Genomic DNA, 17,862 nt, shown 5'->3' with positions numbered 1-17,862 from the left:
AATATCATTCCCAGGAAACTTGCAAGGTTTCTCTCCCCTCTGTTTTCAGAGAAACAACGAACTCGTGTTCACAGCCCGAGGAAGAGCCTAATGAAAGGGCACAGTGTCAGAGTGTTGGCTTGTTGTGATCTAAGCGGGGCCCAGGGAGTGTGGTGAGATCTGCTCCCAGGCATATAATAGAGGGGCAGGGCTGTGCCATCCGGTGGGGAGGCTTGTTTGGACCCAGGAAAGGGGCAGAACCATTCACATTTCAGCCTTAATTTGCAGGGGGGTGGGACGGGCTTTACCGAGCGAGCTGCAATGACTGATGTTGGCAGGTGACTCTCTGAAGGGACTCCCTCAGCTTGCCCCAATATGGGGAAATGAAGAGGAGGTATGGTTGATGGCCTGGACGTCTGAACAGTGCCCCAGGTTTCCCATGTGTTGGTTCCTACTCTCAGTGACCTCCCGGGATCACATGAGTGATAGAAGTGCTTCTCTGAATGGGTCATGGTACCCAAGATTACTGCCGAGAGCAAATGTACGAGATGGTGATTTCCACTCACTGAGCTTGCAGCGAGAAGATACCCACTTCCAGGTGCTACTCCGTGGAACACCCACAACATGCTAGGTTTGTACAGAACGCATGGGCCGGGGCCCCGGCCTCGTGGTAGCTTACAAAAATGACCCAGCCGAAATTTCACTTTCTCCTTCGGGCAGTCAAAACTCCCAGTCAATCGGTCAACTATATTCAGATCCCAATTTATTTTAATATCTGTCTCCCCGTCTAGACCCTAAACTCCCTGTGGGCAGGGAACGTGACTACCAACTCTGAGCATAGTGGAATGCTCTGTATACAGTAAGCACTCAGTAAATACCATGGGTCGATTGACCCCAACGAGGTGCAGATGACTGCACCCAACCAGACAGTGGTCCCAGCTCACACTCTGGCTCCTTATCTTCCCCACCCTGGTGGAGAGAACTGCTGGTAGCCACTAGTCAAGGCATTCACTGAGCCACTGGTCCTGGATATATGGTAGAGGTAAATCTCCAGAATCTCTGAAAGTTGGAGAATTTTGTGGGTGCAGCACTGTCAGTCCCCTTCAAGCAAAAGCACCCAAAGTGGCTGTCAGCTGGATGGCTTCCCTTTGTCGAGAAACTGGCCCATATCCCTTTTATTCTCCCACTCTCCAGCTTGGTCATCCCTCTCTTCCTGCTCAACTCAATGCAACAACTTCATAAACACTTTTAAAAGCATGATAACATGGTAAAGAGAGAAGAAAGTAGGACCTAATGATAATAATTGTGGTACTTGTTAAGTGCTTACTATGTATCAAGCACTGTACTAAGTGCTGGGGTAGATGCACCATAATCAGGTCCCTCATGGGGCTCGCAGTCTAAGTAGGATGGAGAAAAGGTAATGAATTCTCATTTCGCAGATCTGGGAACTGGGGCCCAGAGAGGTTAAGTGACTTACCCAAGGTCACACAGCAGACAAGTGGCGGAGCCAAGATTAGAACCCAGGTCCTCTTTCCTCTAGGCCATGCTGCTTCTCTAACCTGGGGACTAAAGACCCTGTCCCCAGGTTAGAGAAGCAGCATGGCCTAGAGGAAAGAAAACAACCCCACCTCTGCTGCTTGTGTAGCTTCAGTTTCCCCAGACTGTTAAATGGAAAAAAATAAAGTGGACTGTTTTAAGGATGGAACAGTTAAAGTGATATAGGCAGCCTGCTTCACAAATACTGGGAAAGCCATCCAAAAACCAATCTGTAATAGCAGTGTTTAGTAAAGGACAAGTCCTTGTAAAACTAATCTAATCTCCTCTCTGACAGGATCCTGGGCTTTGTAGCTCAGGGGGGAGTGATATATAACCTAAATCTTCACTTTACCATAGTTTGGGGTACTGTGCCTGCAATATTTTCATCAATAAACTGGGAAGATGTAGTATCCTGAGGCTACTGACTTTATAAATTGATAATCTCATATCAGGTGCATCCTTTCTTGTGGTTTCCAACTCAAAGTCTCCGCAGTCATTTAATGATTAAATTGTAGGGACTTATTCCTTGGAAAAGATTTTGCCTAAATCCAAACAGAACAGTACAATTTTTGTGGTGCTATAACAATCTGCTTGTTCCAAATACTTCTTAAAACCCCTGGAGAAAGAGAAGGAAGAGCACTGGCCCTATTTCAGTATAGTTGGTGTCCTGTCTGAGAACCAAATGAATCCCAGTTAACCCAGTGTCACAGGGAAGGTTCCATCTTCAACAAGCAGTGGGAAGCAGCATAGCCTAAGGGAAAGAGCCTGGGCATCAGAGGACCTGAGTTCTAATCCTAAATCCACCACTTGTCTGTTGCGTGACCTTGGGCATGTCACTTAACTTCTCTGTGCCTCAGTTATCACATCTGTAAAATGAGGATTAAGATTATGAGCACCTGGGGGACAGGGACTGTGGCCAACCTGATTAACCTGTATCTAGTACACTGCCTGGTAAATAGTAATTGCTTACCATAAAAAAGTAAGAGAAAAGTGGTGTGGCCTAGTGGCAAGAAAACGGGCCTGGGAGGAACTAAGCTTTGATCCTGGCTCCTCCACTTGACCACTGGGTGACTTTAGGCAAGTCAATTAACTTCTCTGGACATAAGTTTCTTTATCTGAAAAATGGAGATTCAATATCTGTTCTCCCTTCTACTTAGACACGCGAGTCCCATGTGGGACAGGGGCTGTCTCTGACCTGATTATCCTACATTTACCCCAGTGCTGTACTAAATAAGTGCTTAACAAATACCACAACTATTATCATTAACTGATATTAATCCACCCACCCAGGCAGGGAAGTGGGGCAGCTGGTGAGATCAGAAACTAATGTCCTGTGATCCTCATCAACTAAGGACGGGCCACAAGGAGGCTGGTTCTGTCTGAATTTCGCATCAGTTCAAAAAGCCCCTGCAAAGTGCGGTGGGCCAAGAGGAAACGTGTACCCATCTTCCACGGCCAGCTCATGCAGGGCCATGATTCAGATGCTTGAGGTCAGCATACCCATACAAACGATGAATAGAGGGCATAGCAAGAAAGAACATTCCAGGTCCAGACTAATCCGGGAGCTGGGCTGGCTCACACCATCAGCACGTTCAGACTTCCCTCGGGCACAAAACCCAGGGCAACCCAGGACAACAGTGTCTCTTTCTGGTGAGAGGCGGGAAAATGGGCTGGGAAAAGTGTCCCCGGCTGATAAAGGAGGGATGAGAATTTTTTTTAAAACCACAAAACACTGTGTGAACTGACTACATCTGCCTTTAAAATGAAGGGATTCAGGGCTGCAGTACACCTATCTGGCTGCAGTTAAGAGTGATTCTGACTTCAGACTCCTGTCAACAGACCGGCAGACCAAATATGTATTCTTCTGATAGAAATGGCCTAGGTCCAGTTCACGATTGCCCCGTGGCATTTACCGAGCCTGCTACCTGTTGAAAGAGTGACAGCCACTATGATAAATAAACCAAATGAGCTGTCTCGATCAACCCTGCGGGGGACTCTCCCGGCATTACTCCCAACTGGAGTTTCAAAGGTCAGATGCCAGGCAAGTCCTGAAGATGATTCGGAAGGGAAGCTATATTTGGCCCGCATAGGTCTCTGCCGGTCCCATACCATCAAGAACCCTGATTTCTCCAAATTCTTGGGCTGGGTCTTGGTGGGACAAAAATCACCTAGGTTAGAAACTTGGGGATTTATGAGTGGACAAGCGAAAGAAGAAGGTTGAGAGGACTTAGAAATTGGACGAGTAGAGGGAGTTTTAAAGCTCAGTTACTCAGAACTTAGGGATTCAAGTTCTTTCTTTAGTGCTGACCTGGTCACCTTGCACTAATCACAGCCTTTCCCAGAGTCTTGGTTTTCCAAGAGCTACCACTATTTGTCCACCATACCTCATTGAAAGGACAATCAGTCCATTTCTTGTTTCACATGCAATGGAGTGAACTTCATCCGGGCTCTATCTCTGCAGCTCACAAAACCTCTATCCAAGAGACAGGAATGGGAGTAGGGTTCACCAGTGGGTCATGGTAGGTGAAGGGGTGGGAAGGGGAGAGTTTAGTTTAGACCAGCTCACTGTTTTCCACCCCTCACTGTTTGTTGGACGCTGAAACTGTTACCCCTTCTGCTTAGATGGCAAAACATCCATATTCCCTTCAATGAGGCAGGGAATGGAAGAAAGCAGGGAAGCTCTCCCACCAACAACTTGGAATTAACAGTCCCTTTCTTCCCAGAACACTCTGCAGATAGACTGCACCATTCCCTGCTTATCTGGTGGCCAAAGAGCTAGGTATGGGGCAGGAGCCGTCTTTTTTCTTAACCAGTCATCTTCGGCTAAGGCTCAAAAAGTCTTCTCATGTTCTGTTAAGGCTCAAAAACTCCTATGCTTGCATTAGAAGTTTCTAACCAAACATCCATTCTAACTTTCAGAGGAGTAACATGAAGCAGGCTTGAGCACTAGTCTTGGCTTTCTGGTGAAAGAATCCTACCTCCTCATAATCAAGACTCTTTCTAGTCAGGCATATTTATTGAGTGCTTACTGCTCACAGAGCACTGTACTAAGCGCTTGGGAGAGTGCAAAAGAACAATTTAACAGATGCAATCCCTGCCAGACGGCGGTGTGGGTGTGAGGAAGGGCTGGCAAAGCTGGGCTCTCCAGAGCTAGCTCTCTTCCCAATCCTCCTGCCTCTTCTCCCTCAAACTTCTCAGGGTCAGTGCTCAGTCACTACCCCCAGCAACTCAAGAGGGTTCTGAGGTAGACGCTAAAGTGATTCTCTTCCAAGTCATACAATGCAACACTGGCAGTGCTGAGAAAATGCAGGATTCCTGCATCTAATTCCAAGTTCTAACTGACTGAGTGCTGCCTGGGCTTGCAGTTCTTATTGGACCTAAGTCTATGGACCAGGCCAGAGGAGAACTCAGGCAGGTTCAGGCTGGATTTAGACCCACCCAACACTTCCCATTCAAGGTTGGCTTTGGCATCCGTCTGTTGCCAAACTGTACTTTCCAAGCGCATAGTTCAGTGCTTTGCACATAGTAAGTATTCAATAAATAAGACTGAATGAATGAACGAACCAGAGTCCTGAGGCCCTTTCTGATCTGAATGACACCCCATCTCCATGGTCTTGTGATTCAACTTGGAAGTGGCTGAACCAGGCCAAATATTTCTGGCCTGTTTGTGTTCCTCCCTCTGAGCTTTACCACCACCATGGGAAAGGACCAAATTCAGTCTTCGAGAGGTCAGGGGATACCCTAAAGCCATGCTGCACGATGAAGCTGATCATACAGAGTCAGTACAGGGTTTTAAAAAAATAGGTACAAGGCTTCAAGAGTGAGTTCAGTCAGGATACTAGGATAGTTTAAATATTTCTGTTTCTACTGAATTCGAATAAGAAAAAGAAAACTACATTTCTGGAAAGTACATTAGCATTTATTTGTATTTACTGTATTTGGATGTGAAGGGCTGGATGAACTAAAAAGGTCCCTCAGTGTCACCACTGTACTCTGAAATACTCGATCTTGCTTTATGGTCTCACTTCAACTACAGTCATGGATCTCTTACAGTGCTTCCATATTTTTCACATGGGAATTTGTATTTGCCCATATACAGAGCTACAAAATGCAAAAATCTAGGCTTCCCAGGCATGTCCACACACTCCAAAAAAGTTGAGATAAACGAATTGCCGGCACTGCAGTTCAGCTCTGGGAGTTTTCCTCACACTCATTTTTGGAGCCCCTGACAAGCATCTTTTCACCTCTGCTGCCTCTATGGAGCAACAAGAATGATTTCACTAGTCAGCAGGACGAAATCTCAAAGATGACCACTTTCCTTAGCAAATCAATCAATTGACATTTTTCGAGTTCTTACAGTACTATACACACTCCCCTGCCCCAGCTCTTATGTACATATTCATAATGTATTTATATTACTGTCTGTCTCTCCCCCTAGAGTGTAAGCTCACTGTGGAAAGGGAATGTGTCTGTTATACTGTTTTACTCTCCCAAGTGCTCGGTACAGTGGTCTGCATACACTCAGCACTCAGTAAATATGATTGACATTGAACTAAGCACTGTACCGAGCACTGGGGAGAGTACAATATTACAGACACATTCTCTGCCCACAAGGAGCTTACAGTCAAATTCAAAGGCGACAAGTGTTTAATAAAGTACTTCGTCCACTCTAAGCACTCAATTATAAATGTGGGTAATTATAATTCGGCGAGTTTCCTGGCAAAGGGTGCTGCTCCAGGTAGAGCGAGTTGTACTGCCTCACCTACTGTCAAATGACCTCTGGCCATCACCCAACTCCTACATCTCACATGAGCAATGTACCATGTAAGTCAGCAATTGGGAAAGGGCGGTCTTGGGAAGTTTTGTATGAAAATTGAACAAAACATCTCAAGTCAAGAGGACTTTTGCAGTTTGACGATGGGATCATTTACAGGGGCTAAACGAGAAAACCGGTAGAATGCAAGAGGTACTTTTGCCCTTCAGAAGAAAGGCATCTTGGAAACTCAAGGTGAGGACTATCATTACAAGGCTGTGCTGGGGGATAAAATGGATCATTGCCTCTCCCGACAATCCCCCTGACCCTGCACTGATTCACTCTCCAGAGCATGCTTAGTGAACAGATCAAATAAAGCTTCCTGGAATGGGCACTATGGTTGATCAGAAGTCTGTAAAATTAAAGTGGGCTCTGGCCCTGTCACCATTTTTCAGTAGTAAAGGTTTCTGACTTGATCCAGAAAGGGTAAGGTTCAAATAGCCCCACAGGCACCCCACCTTCTCCTCTCTCCAAAGTCATCGGTTTGAACAAACTTTCCACCTCCAGAAGGGATTATTTCTCCCTTCTGGGCAATAATGGGGAGCTGGCTGGTGACTCCAGAGAGAGTTTAAGCAAGTTTCCCATGGAAAAGTACTGGATGCTAGGGAGGGCTGGGGTGGGAGGAGGCAATATTTAAATGCAGAAGTTCAAGGAAGTTTGGTGCTGAGCCCCTTCTACATAAGAGGAGGTGTTTCACTTCCTGGGAGGAACCAGGGTTGCTGGGGGGAGAAGAGTGCACCCACCAAAGGAGATTGTCAGCTTACGTTCTCAGCTTACGTTCCCCAAGCCCTCACCAGCAGCGCTTCCTGGACGAGGCTAAGAAAACCCTCCCCTATGAGTCTGGCTCAAAGGCAGCCTGCTAAAAGAAGTCCTCCACTGACTGACCCAGACTTAACTAAGTGTGGGTTGCCAGCTTGCGGTGCCAACCTTCTTAACGACCGTGCTCTGCTTTCCACCCTCCCGGCTTATTTTCTCCCAGGGAACTGGAGACGTGAGTACAGGTGGCTGTTATCTAGGGCCTCGGAGCACCAGGGCAGAGTGGTTAAGTGTTTTGCAGGTGCCACTGTGCTCTTGTCTGCTAATAGAGGGATGCTCTTTCTGGGCTTTGGCCCTAGCACAAGGGATGGGAGGATTATGGATGGCAGTTCTACTAGAACCCTGTAGAGGCCACAAAAAGAGGCCGACACCTTCTGAGCTGGACTTTGTGGCCTGGTCTCTGCCCAGCACAAGCAGAGTTGTTCGGTGGAACCAAGGTTTCCTCGGGGGAAGCTTGAAAATTAAATCCTATCCAGCGGAAGAGCAGCCCCTCCCAGCCCCACAGCACTTATGCACAGCACTTAGACTGTGAGCTCATTGTGGGCAGGGAGACTGTCCATTTATTGTTGTACTGTACTCTCCCAAGCACACAGTACAGTGCTCAGCACACAGTAAGGGCTCAATAAATATGACTGATTGAATGAATGAATGAGAGGTTGGGAGGTGTGACACTATTGCATTTGGGTAGTGGTTCTCCACCTGTATAGTGGCTCCAGGGAGTGGACCTAGAGGACCACTGAGCAGGTGTGAAAACATCAATGCCCCAGCTACCTGGTCAGATTTCATTCTCTCCCTCCTCCCTCCAACCCCAGAAAGGCCTCTAGAACCGAGCCCAGCCCAATCCCAGTCAGGCCTCACCCTCAGGCCAAGAACCCACAGCCTGGCTGAGCCCAGTAATAATAATAATAATGCTGGTATTTGTTAAGCGCTTACTATGTGCCAAGCACTGTTTTAAGCGCTGGGGTAGATACAGGGTAATCAGGTTGTCCCACATAAGGCTCACAGTTAATCCCCATTTTACAGATGAGGTAACTGAGGCACAGAGAAGTTAAGTGACTTGCCCACAGTCACACAGCTGACAAGTGGCAGAGCTGGGATTCGAACTCATGACCTCTGACTCCCAAGCCCGTGCTCTTTCCACTGAGCCACGCTGCTTCGAAGTAATTCCTGCTCCACATTTTCCTCTCTAGTTTTGGAACCCTGAGGGGAACTCTGTGACTTCAATGCCTCCAATATAGGACTGTGTGAACAGGGCAGGGAAAACCAAACTTTCACTAAAGCGGGCATCTGAAAAGCCTCAAGAATTCTGCCCTTACCAATTACAGCCTGAAGCCCTGGGTGTGTAACCTCAGAAGAGAGGAGCTGGGTGGGAAGTAATGCTACTCTGTGTACTATAAAGTTAACTCAGATTCCTCAGGCTGGCTCAGGGGTGCTTTATGCAGGACTCTTGTATCTTGTGTAGGTCTCTTGTGTCTTGTGTTATGCGCAAGTTTCTCGGTGGAGATTCTCCAGGATCAACAAAGGTGGGACCATTGGGTGGTAAATGCCAAACCCCTCCCCTGCCTTCTCTATTGTTGTCGAATTCAGTAAAGTAGATTACCCTTCTCCCAAAGCAACAACCTGAACTTCAAGGGGAAGTCAAATGTGGAGGTAAAGGTTTTGGGCTGGAGAATAGAGGGGTTGGGAGATAGAGGGAGAAAGGGAAGAGAAGGGATCTTGTACAGCTTGAGGTGGTTCCTTTCTCTCCCCCTGGCTGAAGAATGTGTGTCTGGGTCACCCATCCCACCTGCGTCTTCTTAAAAGAGGGCAGGGGAAAAGCATTCACTGTCTTATTTAAGTTTGAAGAAAGCACCTGCTAAGATAAAAAATATTTGAGTACCTTCATCACACAATATAGTCATTCATTCATTCAATAGTATTTATTGAGCACTTACTATGTGCAGAGCACTGTACTAAGCGCTTGGAATGAACAAGTCGGTAACAGATAGAGACAGTCCCTGCCCTTTGACGGGCTTACAGTCTAATCGGGGGAGACAGACAAGAACAATGGCAATAGAGTCAAGGGGAAGAACATCTCGTAAAAACAATGGAAACTAAATAGAATCAAGGCGAAGTACAATTCATTAACAAAATAAATAGGGTAATGTTGTACCCTACAGCATTCGAATGCAGTCGAATGCTGTACAGTCTCCTTTCGATTCCCCTCCACAACTACTTTGGTACCTCTACTCCCCCAGATCCTGGAAGGGTTGGGTCCTCTATCCCCCCAGGGGAATGCCCAGAAACCCTTTAAAGGTCACTTCTCCAGAATAGGAGTCCCCAAAACTTAATCTTGCCCCTGAACAAAAGCCTCCAAAAAATCTCCAAAGGGCAGTTTCCTGATAGCGGCACATAAGGCCCAGTAAATGAGGTTAAAGTCCTGCAAAGGCTTATCTTTAAAGAGATTGCTGGAGGTGGAACAGTGAGATCTGTCCCTTTCAGCAATTGTAGTTCTTGGGAAATTTTTATTGATCCCAAGCTTCCATGGTAATGGAGGCCTAGGAGTCCACTGTAATCTCCTGCAGGAAGTAGATGGGACCTGTTATTGCTCTACCTATTGTGAGGATTTTCACCGTTCCAGAATAGCCACTTGATTTAATAATAATAATAATAATAATGTTGGTATTTGTTAAGCGCTTACTATGTGCAGAGCACCGTTCTAAGCGCTGGGGTAGACACAAGGGAATCAGGTTGTCCCACGTGGGGCTCACAGTCTTAATCCCATTTTACAGATGAGGTAACTGAGGCACAGAGAAGTTAAGTGACTTGACCACAGTCACACAGCCGACAAGTGGCAGAGCTGGGATTCGAACCCATGACCTCTGACTCCAAAGCCCGTGCTCTTTCCACTGAGCCACGCTGATTTAGACTTAGACTGCATTGCTCTCCTTCAAATGTTTCAAAGCCCAGGACAAGATTCCCCAGAAGGATTCTGGGCAGAAGACAGCATTAGAAAGAACGGGACACTCTTGCTAAGTGAGCAAATAAAAGCAGAGGGACAAGATTGAGGAAAGGTGCTAGCTGGGCCTTCACTTTCAATCTCATCCCTCCTGAAGATTCTATTTTGAGACCGGCAGGGCCTGGGACCCTGCAAGAGATCCAGAATTGGTCCCTAGACTAGATTGTTTAGGCCATTTAATGTACCTTGCCAAATATCTCCCGGCTCTGACCCTGGAAAACAGAGGAAAATCTTTTCTGCTTGTAAAACATTTGGTGGGCCAATGCATTTCGAAGGGAACATTTTGCAAGACTGAGTTAACCCCTTCAAGTTCTTTAGAAAATAAAAGTACTATTTATAAGACTTGTGGTTTGGCCTTCTCCCCAACCCAACGGGATCCTTCAACCCCATCTTGGATGAGAAAAATAAACAGACTCAGTTGCACAGGCCAGCAGAAAAAAAAATATGCCTTCAAGCTTTCACATTATTGATCTGATTTTTGTCTTCCCAACAGTCTTGGGGTGTTAGCAAGGGCAGGTATATACATCCTCACTAGATTATAAACTCCATGAAGGCAGGGATCATGCCTACCAATTCTGCTATACTCCGAGCACTTAATACACACCTCTATGCACACTAAGAGCTGAATAAATACCACTGATTGACTGAAAGGGCCTGAGGCCTACTCAGGCTAAATGATTTGCCCATGGTCAGCCAGTAAGCCAGGGGGTGAGGGGCCCTGACTCCCAGACCTGATGCAACACCTTGCCCCACTTTTGAAAAGAAAACCACCTCAGTTGGGCAGCAAGACCCCCCAACTCCAGCTCTCTGGATTGAAGTTGGAAAAGGCTTCCCATGCTACTAATCCTGGAAGGGACTTGGTTGGGGGGGGGGGGAGAGTGCGGGGAGGGAGGAAGTGCGGGGTGGGGGGGCTCACCCCTGCCAGGCAGGGACCGTTCTCATAACTAGTACCTGATGGAGCAGAGAGAAAAGAAAAGCAATCAATGAACTCACCATCCATTCAGGCATGTGGAAAGCAGAGGTGCCTGCGTCACCGTTCCACTTCTCCATGGTGCAGGCTGGGGCAGTTTAAGAGTATCCGGGTGCAGAGAGGGAAGCGGACTTGACTATGCCCGTGCTGGGAGTAAGGTATGCTCGGCCCGGCCCCAAGAGCGGCTCGACACCTTTGTTATTCAAGCTGCTACAGTTAGGGTCAGCCTGCACCCCCTTGAGACAAAGGCCTCCTCCTATTCAAATCAGCCTCGGAGGTCAAGGAGCCGCAACCAGAGGGACTTCCCTGAAACGGATTGTGTCAATGCCTCCTGCTTCTGCTTCCAATCTGGGACCGGATGCAAGATTTTCCCAGCCCGGGCTCTGTCTTTTAGCAGGGCCACGGCCACCCAGCCACTCTCCCCAGCTCCTCCCGTGCTGCTTTTCTGCTGCAACACAATGCAAAATTGCCAGGCGACTGCCTCCTTTTCTCTGTGTGTGGTACTTGTCGCTTCACCCCCGCCCCCTCGGGGACACGTCACTGGAAGTGCTGATACCAAGATCAATAAGGAGCAAGGTCAAGGAGGCGCTCCCATTTCTCAAGGGCGGCTCGGTTTGGCTGGGAATGGCAGACGGGAGCTGGAGCGTCAACGGCCCCACGGAAGACAGCGGTGCCCCCATCTGCTCGCGCTAGGGGCTTGGAACCAAACTCTGGCATCGCGGAAGTTAACTTCTGATTGCAGGGTTTTGGGCGGCAGCCAGGGAAGCTTTGCTGCAAGAAAAATCAGGAGATCCAATAAGCTTTCCAGGGAGAGGGAGAAAATCCCGGGGCCTTGTCTCCCTCTGCTGGCTCCTTGCCGATCCGGGATGGCACACAGGCCTCCTGGCACTGACGCACAAGCTTCTCAGGGCGGTGAGAGGCCTCTGAATGCTGGGCGGCCAGACAGGAGTCTGGTGAGTGTTGACAAAGAAGCACAGGGCTCAGTGGGGAGTCCTGATCTAGCCGGTGCTGCCTCCGAATGACTGCACCCATCATCCAACACTGGCATCACCACGTTTCCGAGAGCGTCGGCACTCGGGCAGGGCAGCACGGCAATACCGTTTGGGACCTGAATTCCCCAGTGGGGCCCACTCCCCAACCAAGAGGTTTCATCCTAAGGGGCTGACGTAAATAAGGTCAATGGAAAGCAGCATGGCCTAGTGGGTAGAGCGCAGGCTTGGGAGTCAGGAGGACCTGGGTCCTAATCGCCGCTCTGCTGCTTGTCTGTTGTGTGACCTTGGGCAAGTCAGTTCACTTTTCTGTACCTCAGTAACCTCATCTGTAGAATGGGGATTAAGGCTGTGAGCCCCATGTGGGACATGGACTGTGTCCAACCTGAATAGCTTGTATCTACCCCAGTGCTCTGTACAGTGATTGGCACATAGTAAGTGCTTAAATATATACATATATATATTTATATATATATCAGTGCCTCAGGCGCCTGGTCAGGATTCATCCTCTCTCACTCTCTGTACCCCTGCCTCAAATAACTCTTAACAAGAGGGTTTATAAACATCAGAAAGGCATCCCAAACCAATCCCAGTCTGGTTTTCCTTTGGTCCAGCCTACCTCATCCCCAGGCCTAGAACCACCAGGCTGGCTGAGTCCAAGAAGGGCTCTAATTCACACAACATTTATTTTCTTTTCCTGTGTGGAACTCTTTGGGTACCTCTCCGACTCCCAGGGACTGGGACTTCAATAAAGGAATGTGTGAACTGGACAGGGGAAAACCGACTTTCACTAAAATTTCAAAACCACAGCAATACCACCGAATGACATTTACAAACCAAACTGAGGCGGAAAGCAGCACTTCCAAAGCTATGTCACTCAGAGTCAAACACTGTTCCCTAGGTAAAAGCAACACCATAGAGCCTCTTCAGCCAGGACCGGATCTGGGGACTTGAACCATTAGCTGACTAGACCCTAATTGCGCATCACAACAGAAGCCCTGAGAACAGGAGCCCAAGTGAGAAAGCTCTCTTAAACTGAGGGAGACCGAGAACTTTGTAGCAATATAAAGCACAGCCACTGTGGGCTGGGGCGACAGTGGCCTAGATCTGGTAGGCAACATGGTCACAATGACTACGAAGATTTGCAGATTGGGAAGGTGGTGGGTGGGTGGAAGAGGGGAAATCTGCTCTCCATCATACACTTTGTTTCTACTTTTCCCTGCTTGCCTCTGAGGTGAAGCAGTGTGACCTAGCGGAAAGAACACATGCCTGGGAGTCAGAGGACGAGGGTTCGAATGCCGGCTCTGCCACTTGCCTGCCAGGTGACCTTGGGCAAGTCACTTTAGAACAGTGCTTGGCAAATAGTAAGCACTTAATACCATCATCATCAATTAACTTCTCTGTGTCTCAGGTATCTCATCTGTAAAATGGGGATTTGATACCTGCTCTCCCTTCCTCAGAGTGTGAGCCTTGAGTGGGACAGGGACAGTGTTTGATCTGACACAGTCAGTGGTATTAGTTAAGTGATTACTATGTGCCAAGCACTGTACTAAGCGCTGGGGTAGATACAAGGTAATCAAGTCCCACAGGGACTCATGGTCTAATTAGGAGGAAGAACAGGTATTGAATATACATTTCACAGATGAGGGAACTTAGGTACCGTGAAGTTAAGTGACTTGCCCAAGGACACACTGTGGATATGTGATGGAGTCAGGATTAAAACCCAGGCTTTTTCCATTAGGCCACATTGCTCATTTTCTCTAACCCTGTGCTTAGTACAGTGTTTGGTACAGAGTAAGTGCTTAACAAATACCATTATTAAGAATCAAGGAGCACCCTGACATAGAAAGAGGCTCTTGAGTCCTACCTGAGACTGTCACAATGACACCTGCTGTTTCAACAAATGTCTCTCAGAAGCTGCAAACCAAAAAACAAGCTGCAAATCTGATGTCTGCAGCCCCCCGAGGGCTTGCCGAAGGAACTCATCATTAAGATCATCAGTAGCATTTATTAGTGCTACAGGCAGAACATTATACTGAGCGTTTGGGGTAGCATAAGACAATTAGAAGAAATGATCTCAACTCTCACTGAGTTTGCAGTAGGGGGGTGGAGGGATGAGAGACAGACAAATTACTGATGGGAGAGTAATAGGGTATATTAGATATGGGGGTACGACTTGGGGAGATTAAAGATTACTCAGTGAAATCAGAAAGGTCAAAGCCCAAAATGAACTCCATGAGCAAATACATTACAGGCATGAGAAAGGTAGGTGAAAAGATGAGTCGAATTATGGTCCGGGGGTGGCAGGGAGTGGGAATCAAAAAGGGCTCTTGAAAGAGGCAATTCCTATTTTACATTTACCTTTACAAATTAGCGGGTGAAAGACATTCCCCTTAATAACCTTCTTTATCTGCCCCAAAGTGCTGGTGCAAACATTCCCAGCGACCCCAAAATTCTTCTTTTCCTCTGAGTTCATGCTGAGATCTGAGAGACGGAAAGGGAGTAAGTAGTGGAAGAAGTTTTGCAAGATAGCTGCCAGGCAGAACTCATGCAAAACTAAACTAGTGACATTTCCTCTCTGCAGGGAGCCAAAAACCCATTGGCAGTCACAAATGCCTGAGGAGAATTTACGGTGGCTGTTGTGGACATTGATACCATCACAATGTGGGTGAAACATGTCAAAGGTGCCAGGGGGGAAAACAGAGCCAATTTGGCTGGGGCTCCACACTCTGCCTCCCATTTGGCAACTCTGTCTGGGTGACGGCTTCTTGGCTCGGACAACAGGGCTTTGGTGGCTGGGACTGGGAGCTAGAAGATGTATTACTGCTTCATTAACCAATCAATCAATATTTTTTACTGACTGACCACTGGTAGCTGCGCAGTAAACTAAGCCCTTGGGGGAGTACAACTGAGTAACAGCAAATGCCTCCTGCTCTCAGGGAGTTTACAATTTAATGGGGAGATGCTGTCAGATACAAGGTATTCTCAAAGAGCTGGAGAAGAAACAAATAATACTAAGCTGCTGATGGGAAGGTTTTGGAAGGATTGATAAACAAATAAATAAGTGCAAATAAATGTAAGTACACAAAACCTAAGAGTCCTTGAGCAACAAAAGCAGCACTCTACACACAGTAGTGGCTCCAGAGATGCTACTGATTAAGGAAAGAGCCTCCAAAAACAATGGCCAGGAGCCAATCCTCATAAAGTCAAAACCTAATAATGTATATTTAGTAATTTGCGTCTGCTGACTAGTGCTCAATGAATACGATTGAATTAATGAATATTGTGTTCTCCCAAGTGCTTAGTACAGTGCTCTCTCCACAGTAAGCGCTCAATAAACGCTATTGAATGAATGGAAGGAACAGACATCATTGTAGTACCATGTGGAAGAATGGCTAACCAGTCTCTGGGATGCAGACTGTGGGCTGAGGATGCCTGACTTGGAGGGGAAAGCTACTGCCCATCATGCTTGCTTAAGGAGGACATGAATCTCCCTTAATGAAGGCTAAAGATATCTATCTCTGGGCATTCATTCATTCATTCATTCATTCATTCAAGAACTGACAGATTAAATGCGCCTGCACTCTGGCACCAGGAAGGCCTGGAGTCCCTTCTAAGTATGGCTTTCCCAAGACTGTGTCCAACCTGGTTACCCTGTATCTACCCCAGTGCTTAGTGCAGTGCTTGGCACAGTGAAAACACTTAACAAAAACCGTAATTATTATTATTACTATGGAGAAGCACCTTGGCCCAGTGGATAGACCATGGGTTTGGAGGTCAGAAGGACCTGGGTCTAATTCCGGTTCTGCTATTTGTCAGTCGTGTGGCCTTGGGTAAGTCACAACTTCTTGGGCTCAGTCACTTCACCTGTAAAATGGAGATTAAGACTATGAGACCCATGTAGGACAGGGACTGTCCAAAACCAATTCGCTTGTATCCACCCCAGCACTTAGTACGGTGCCTGGCACATAGTAAGCGCTTAAGTATCACAATTATTATTTTTTTTTGAGGGACCCGCTTCCTGTGTGGGTTATGGGGGATTCTCCATCTTCCCTAATTTAACACTCTTTCCTTTTTAGACTACTGGGCTGTTGAACTTTCCAGCTAGGATTTTTAGGGTCATACCCACATCCCATAAGATCCCTGAAGCTCAGTAATTTTACCTGACTAGATTTTTCAAAGCAGAGGCCAATGAGGCTGTTTTTAAATAGGCTGTCTTACTCTCAAATATAAAAGGTCATTTTTAAAAACGCACCCGATTGCCAAAAAATGGACTTGTCCTCTATCTTCCTCCCCACTTTCCATGCCCTGCGTTGTCATGAGTTGTAGGGTGATCAAGGACTCCTCCCACACACATAAGTGGACCTAAGGGGGGTGGGGGTGGGGACCCAAGGGCTCATCTTGGGGAGAAACAGAAGTTGGGCTGGAAAAGCTTTAAGCTGAAGTGCAGCGGGGCAAATACTCTACCACAGCCAAGCGCGTCCACCGATAATTGCCCAACTCCCCTCCACACCACCGAAGGCCACTACTCCTCACATTATCTGTGCCCACCAGTGTTTTATAGGGCTTTTAGTGTTTTACAGTTTCATCACTCCTTATTTATCTCCAGTCTTGCCTCTCCTCTTTATATTTTTAGATTGAGAGCCCCTTGAGAGCCAGGGACCATGTCTATTTTCCACCTGTGTATTATTTACCAACATTCGGTACGATGCTTTGCATAAACCAATCGCTTAATTACTATGACTGCCACTAAATAACTGAAGCTTCATTGCAGCAGGATCCCTGTGGTTATTCTGCTTCTATCTAAAACTACTCCAGGCTTAGGAAATAGCTGGGTATAGAAAGCAGCACACGGTGGGGATGGAGCCAGAACTGCAGTCTTCTCTAGCTCCCCATTCCAAGTTGCACAGCACTGGATGGCCTCCCAAGAGTTGTGGCTGGACACCCCAGCTCCAAGGACACATTCCCCTTCTCTCTCCACACCCCACCCAAAACTTGCTTGCATTAAAGGGCTCTTGCAGTTGAAGAGCAAATTAGCTGTGATTTACAAGTCAAGAGAAGGCCGGGGGCCAAGAATGGCAAGAATCAACACTTCTAAGATAACTCAAAGTCAGTTTAGCTCCACCTCCAACATCCCCACCCCCGGCACCCCGCCCGCACCGGCCCAGGGTAGGAGTGCGGCAGTGAGTGTGTGGGCGGGTTCTGGCAGTGATGTGGGAGGTCCCACTGAGCTCACCCTCCCTGCAGCAATGTTGACGCTGCAGTGTTCACAGGAGTTAAGACTTGCCTCTAGAAGCTAAGTAAGCAGGTCTGACTCAATAAATGCCACACACAGAGCAAATGTACAGGGATGGGGAGGCGAGGGGCACAGTCTTTCGTGGGGGGCTCTTTGAGACTGCCTTTTTCATTGCCAGGTGACCAACCTGGCCACCTTCTGCTTCCTCAAAATTCATTCATTCGATCGCATTTATTGAGCGCTTACTGTGTGCAGAGCACCGTACTAAGTGCTTAGAATGTACAATTCAGCAATAAAGACAGACAAAAATCCCTGCCTACAACGGGCTTACAGTCTAGAGGGTTGGAGACAGACATCAAAACAAGTAAACAGGCATCAGTATAAATTAATAGAATTATAAATATATACACATATATATATACATAAGTGCTGTGGTGTGTGTTGGGGGAGAGCAAAGGGAGCAAGTCGAGGTGACGCGACTCTACCAACTCTGTTGTACTGTACTCTCCCAAGAGCTCAGGACAG

At 47.4% G+C, this 17,862-nt stretch overlaps 1 protein-coding gene across 2 annotated transcripts in view; it reads right to left on the bottom strand.

Annotated features, from left to right (window-relative positions):
- The window catches only part of AHCYL2 (adenosylhomocysteinase like 2), a 114,524-nt gene that overhangs the window by 26,668 nt on the left and 69,994 nt on the right, over nt 1-17,862 (bottom strand). Inside the window, exon 1 of one of the 2 annotated variants that reach the window (XM_007670864.4) lies at nt 11,136-11,698. The exons of the other annotated variant lie outside the window; for it this stretch is intronic. Coding sequence (XP_007669054.1) covers nt 11,136-11,192 — 57 coding nt within the window. The 5' untranslated portion in view covers nt 11,193-11,698. Of the gene's footprint in view, nt 1-11,135; nt 11,699-17,862 lie in introns of those variants that run through there. 2 annotated transcript variants of the gene reach the window in all.

This window comes from Ornithorhynchus anatinus, chromosome 10 (assembly GCF_004115215.2).
Source record: "Ornithorhynchus anatinus isolate Pmale09 chromosome 10, mOrnAna1.pri.v4, whole genome shotgun sequence".
Classification (NCBI taxonomy): Eukaryota; Metazoa; Chordata; class Mammalia; order Monotremata; family Ornithorhynchidae; genus Ornithorhynchus; species Ornithorhynchus anatinus.
This window is presented reverse-complemented; position numbering and strand designations above follow the sequence as displayed.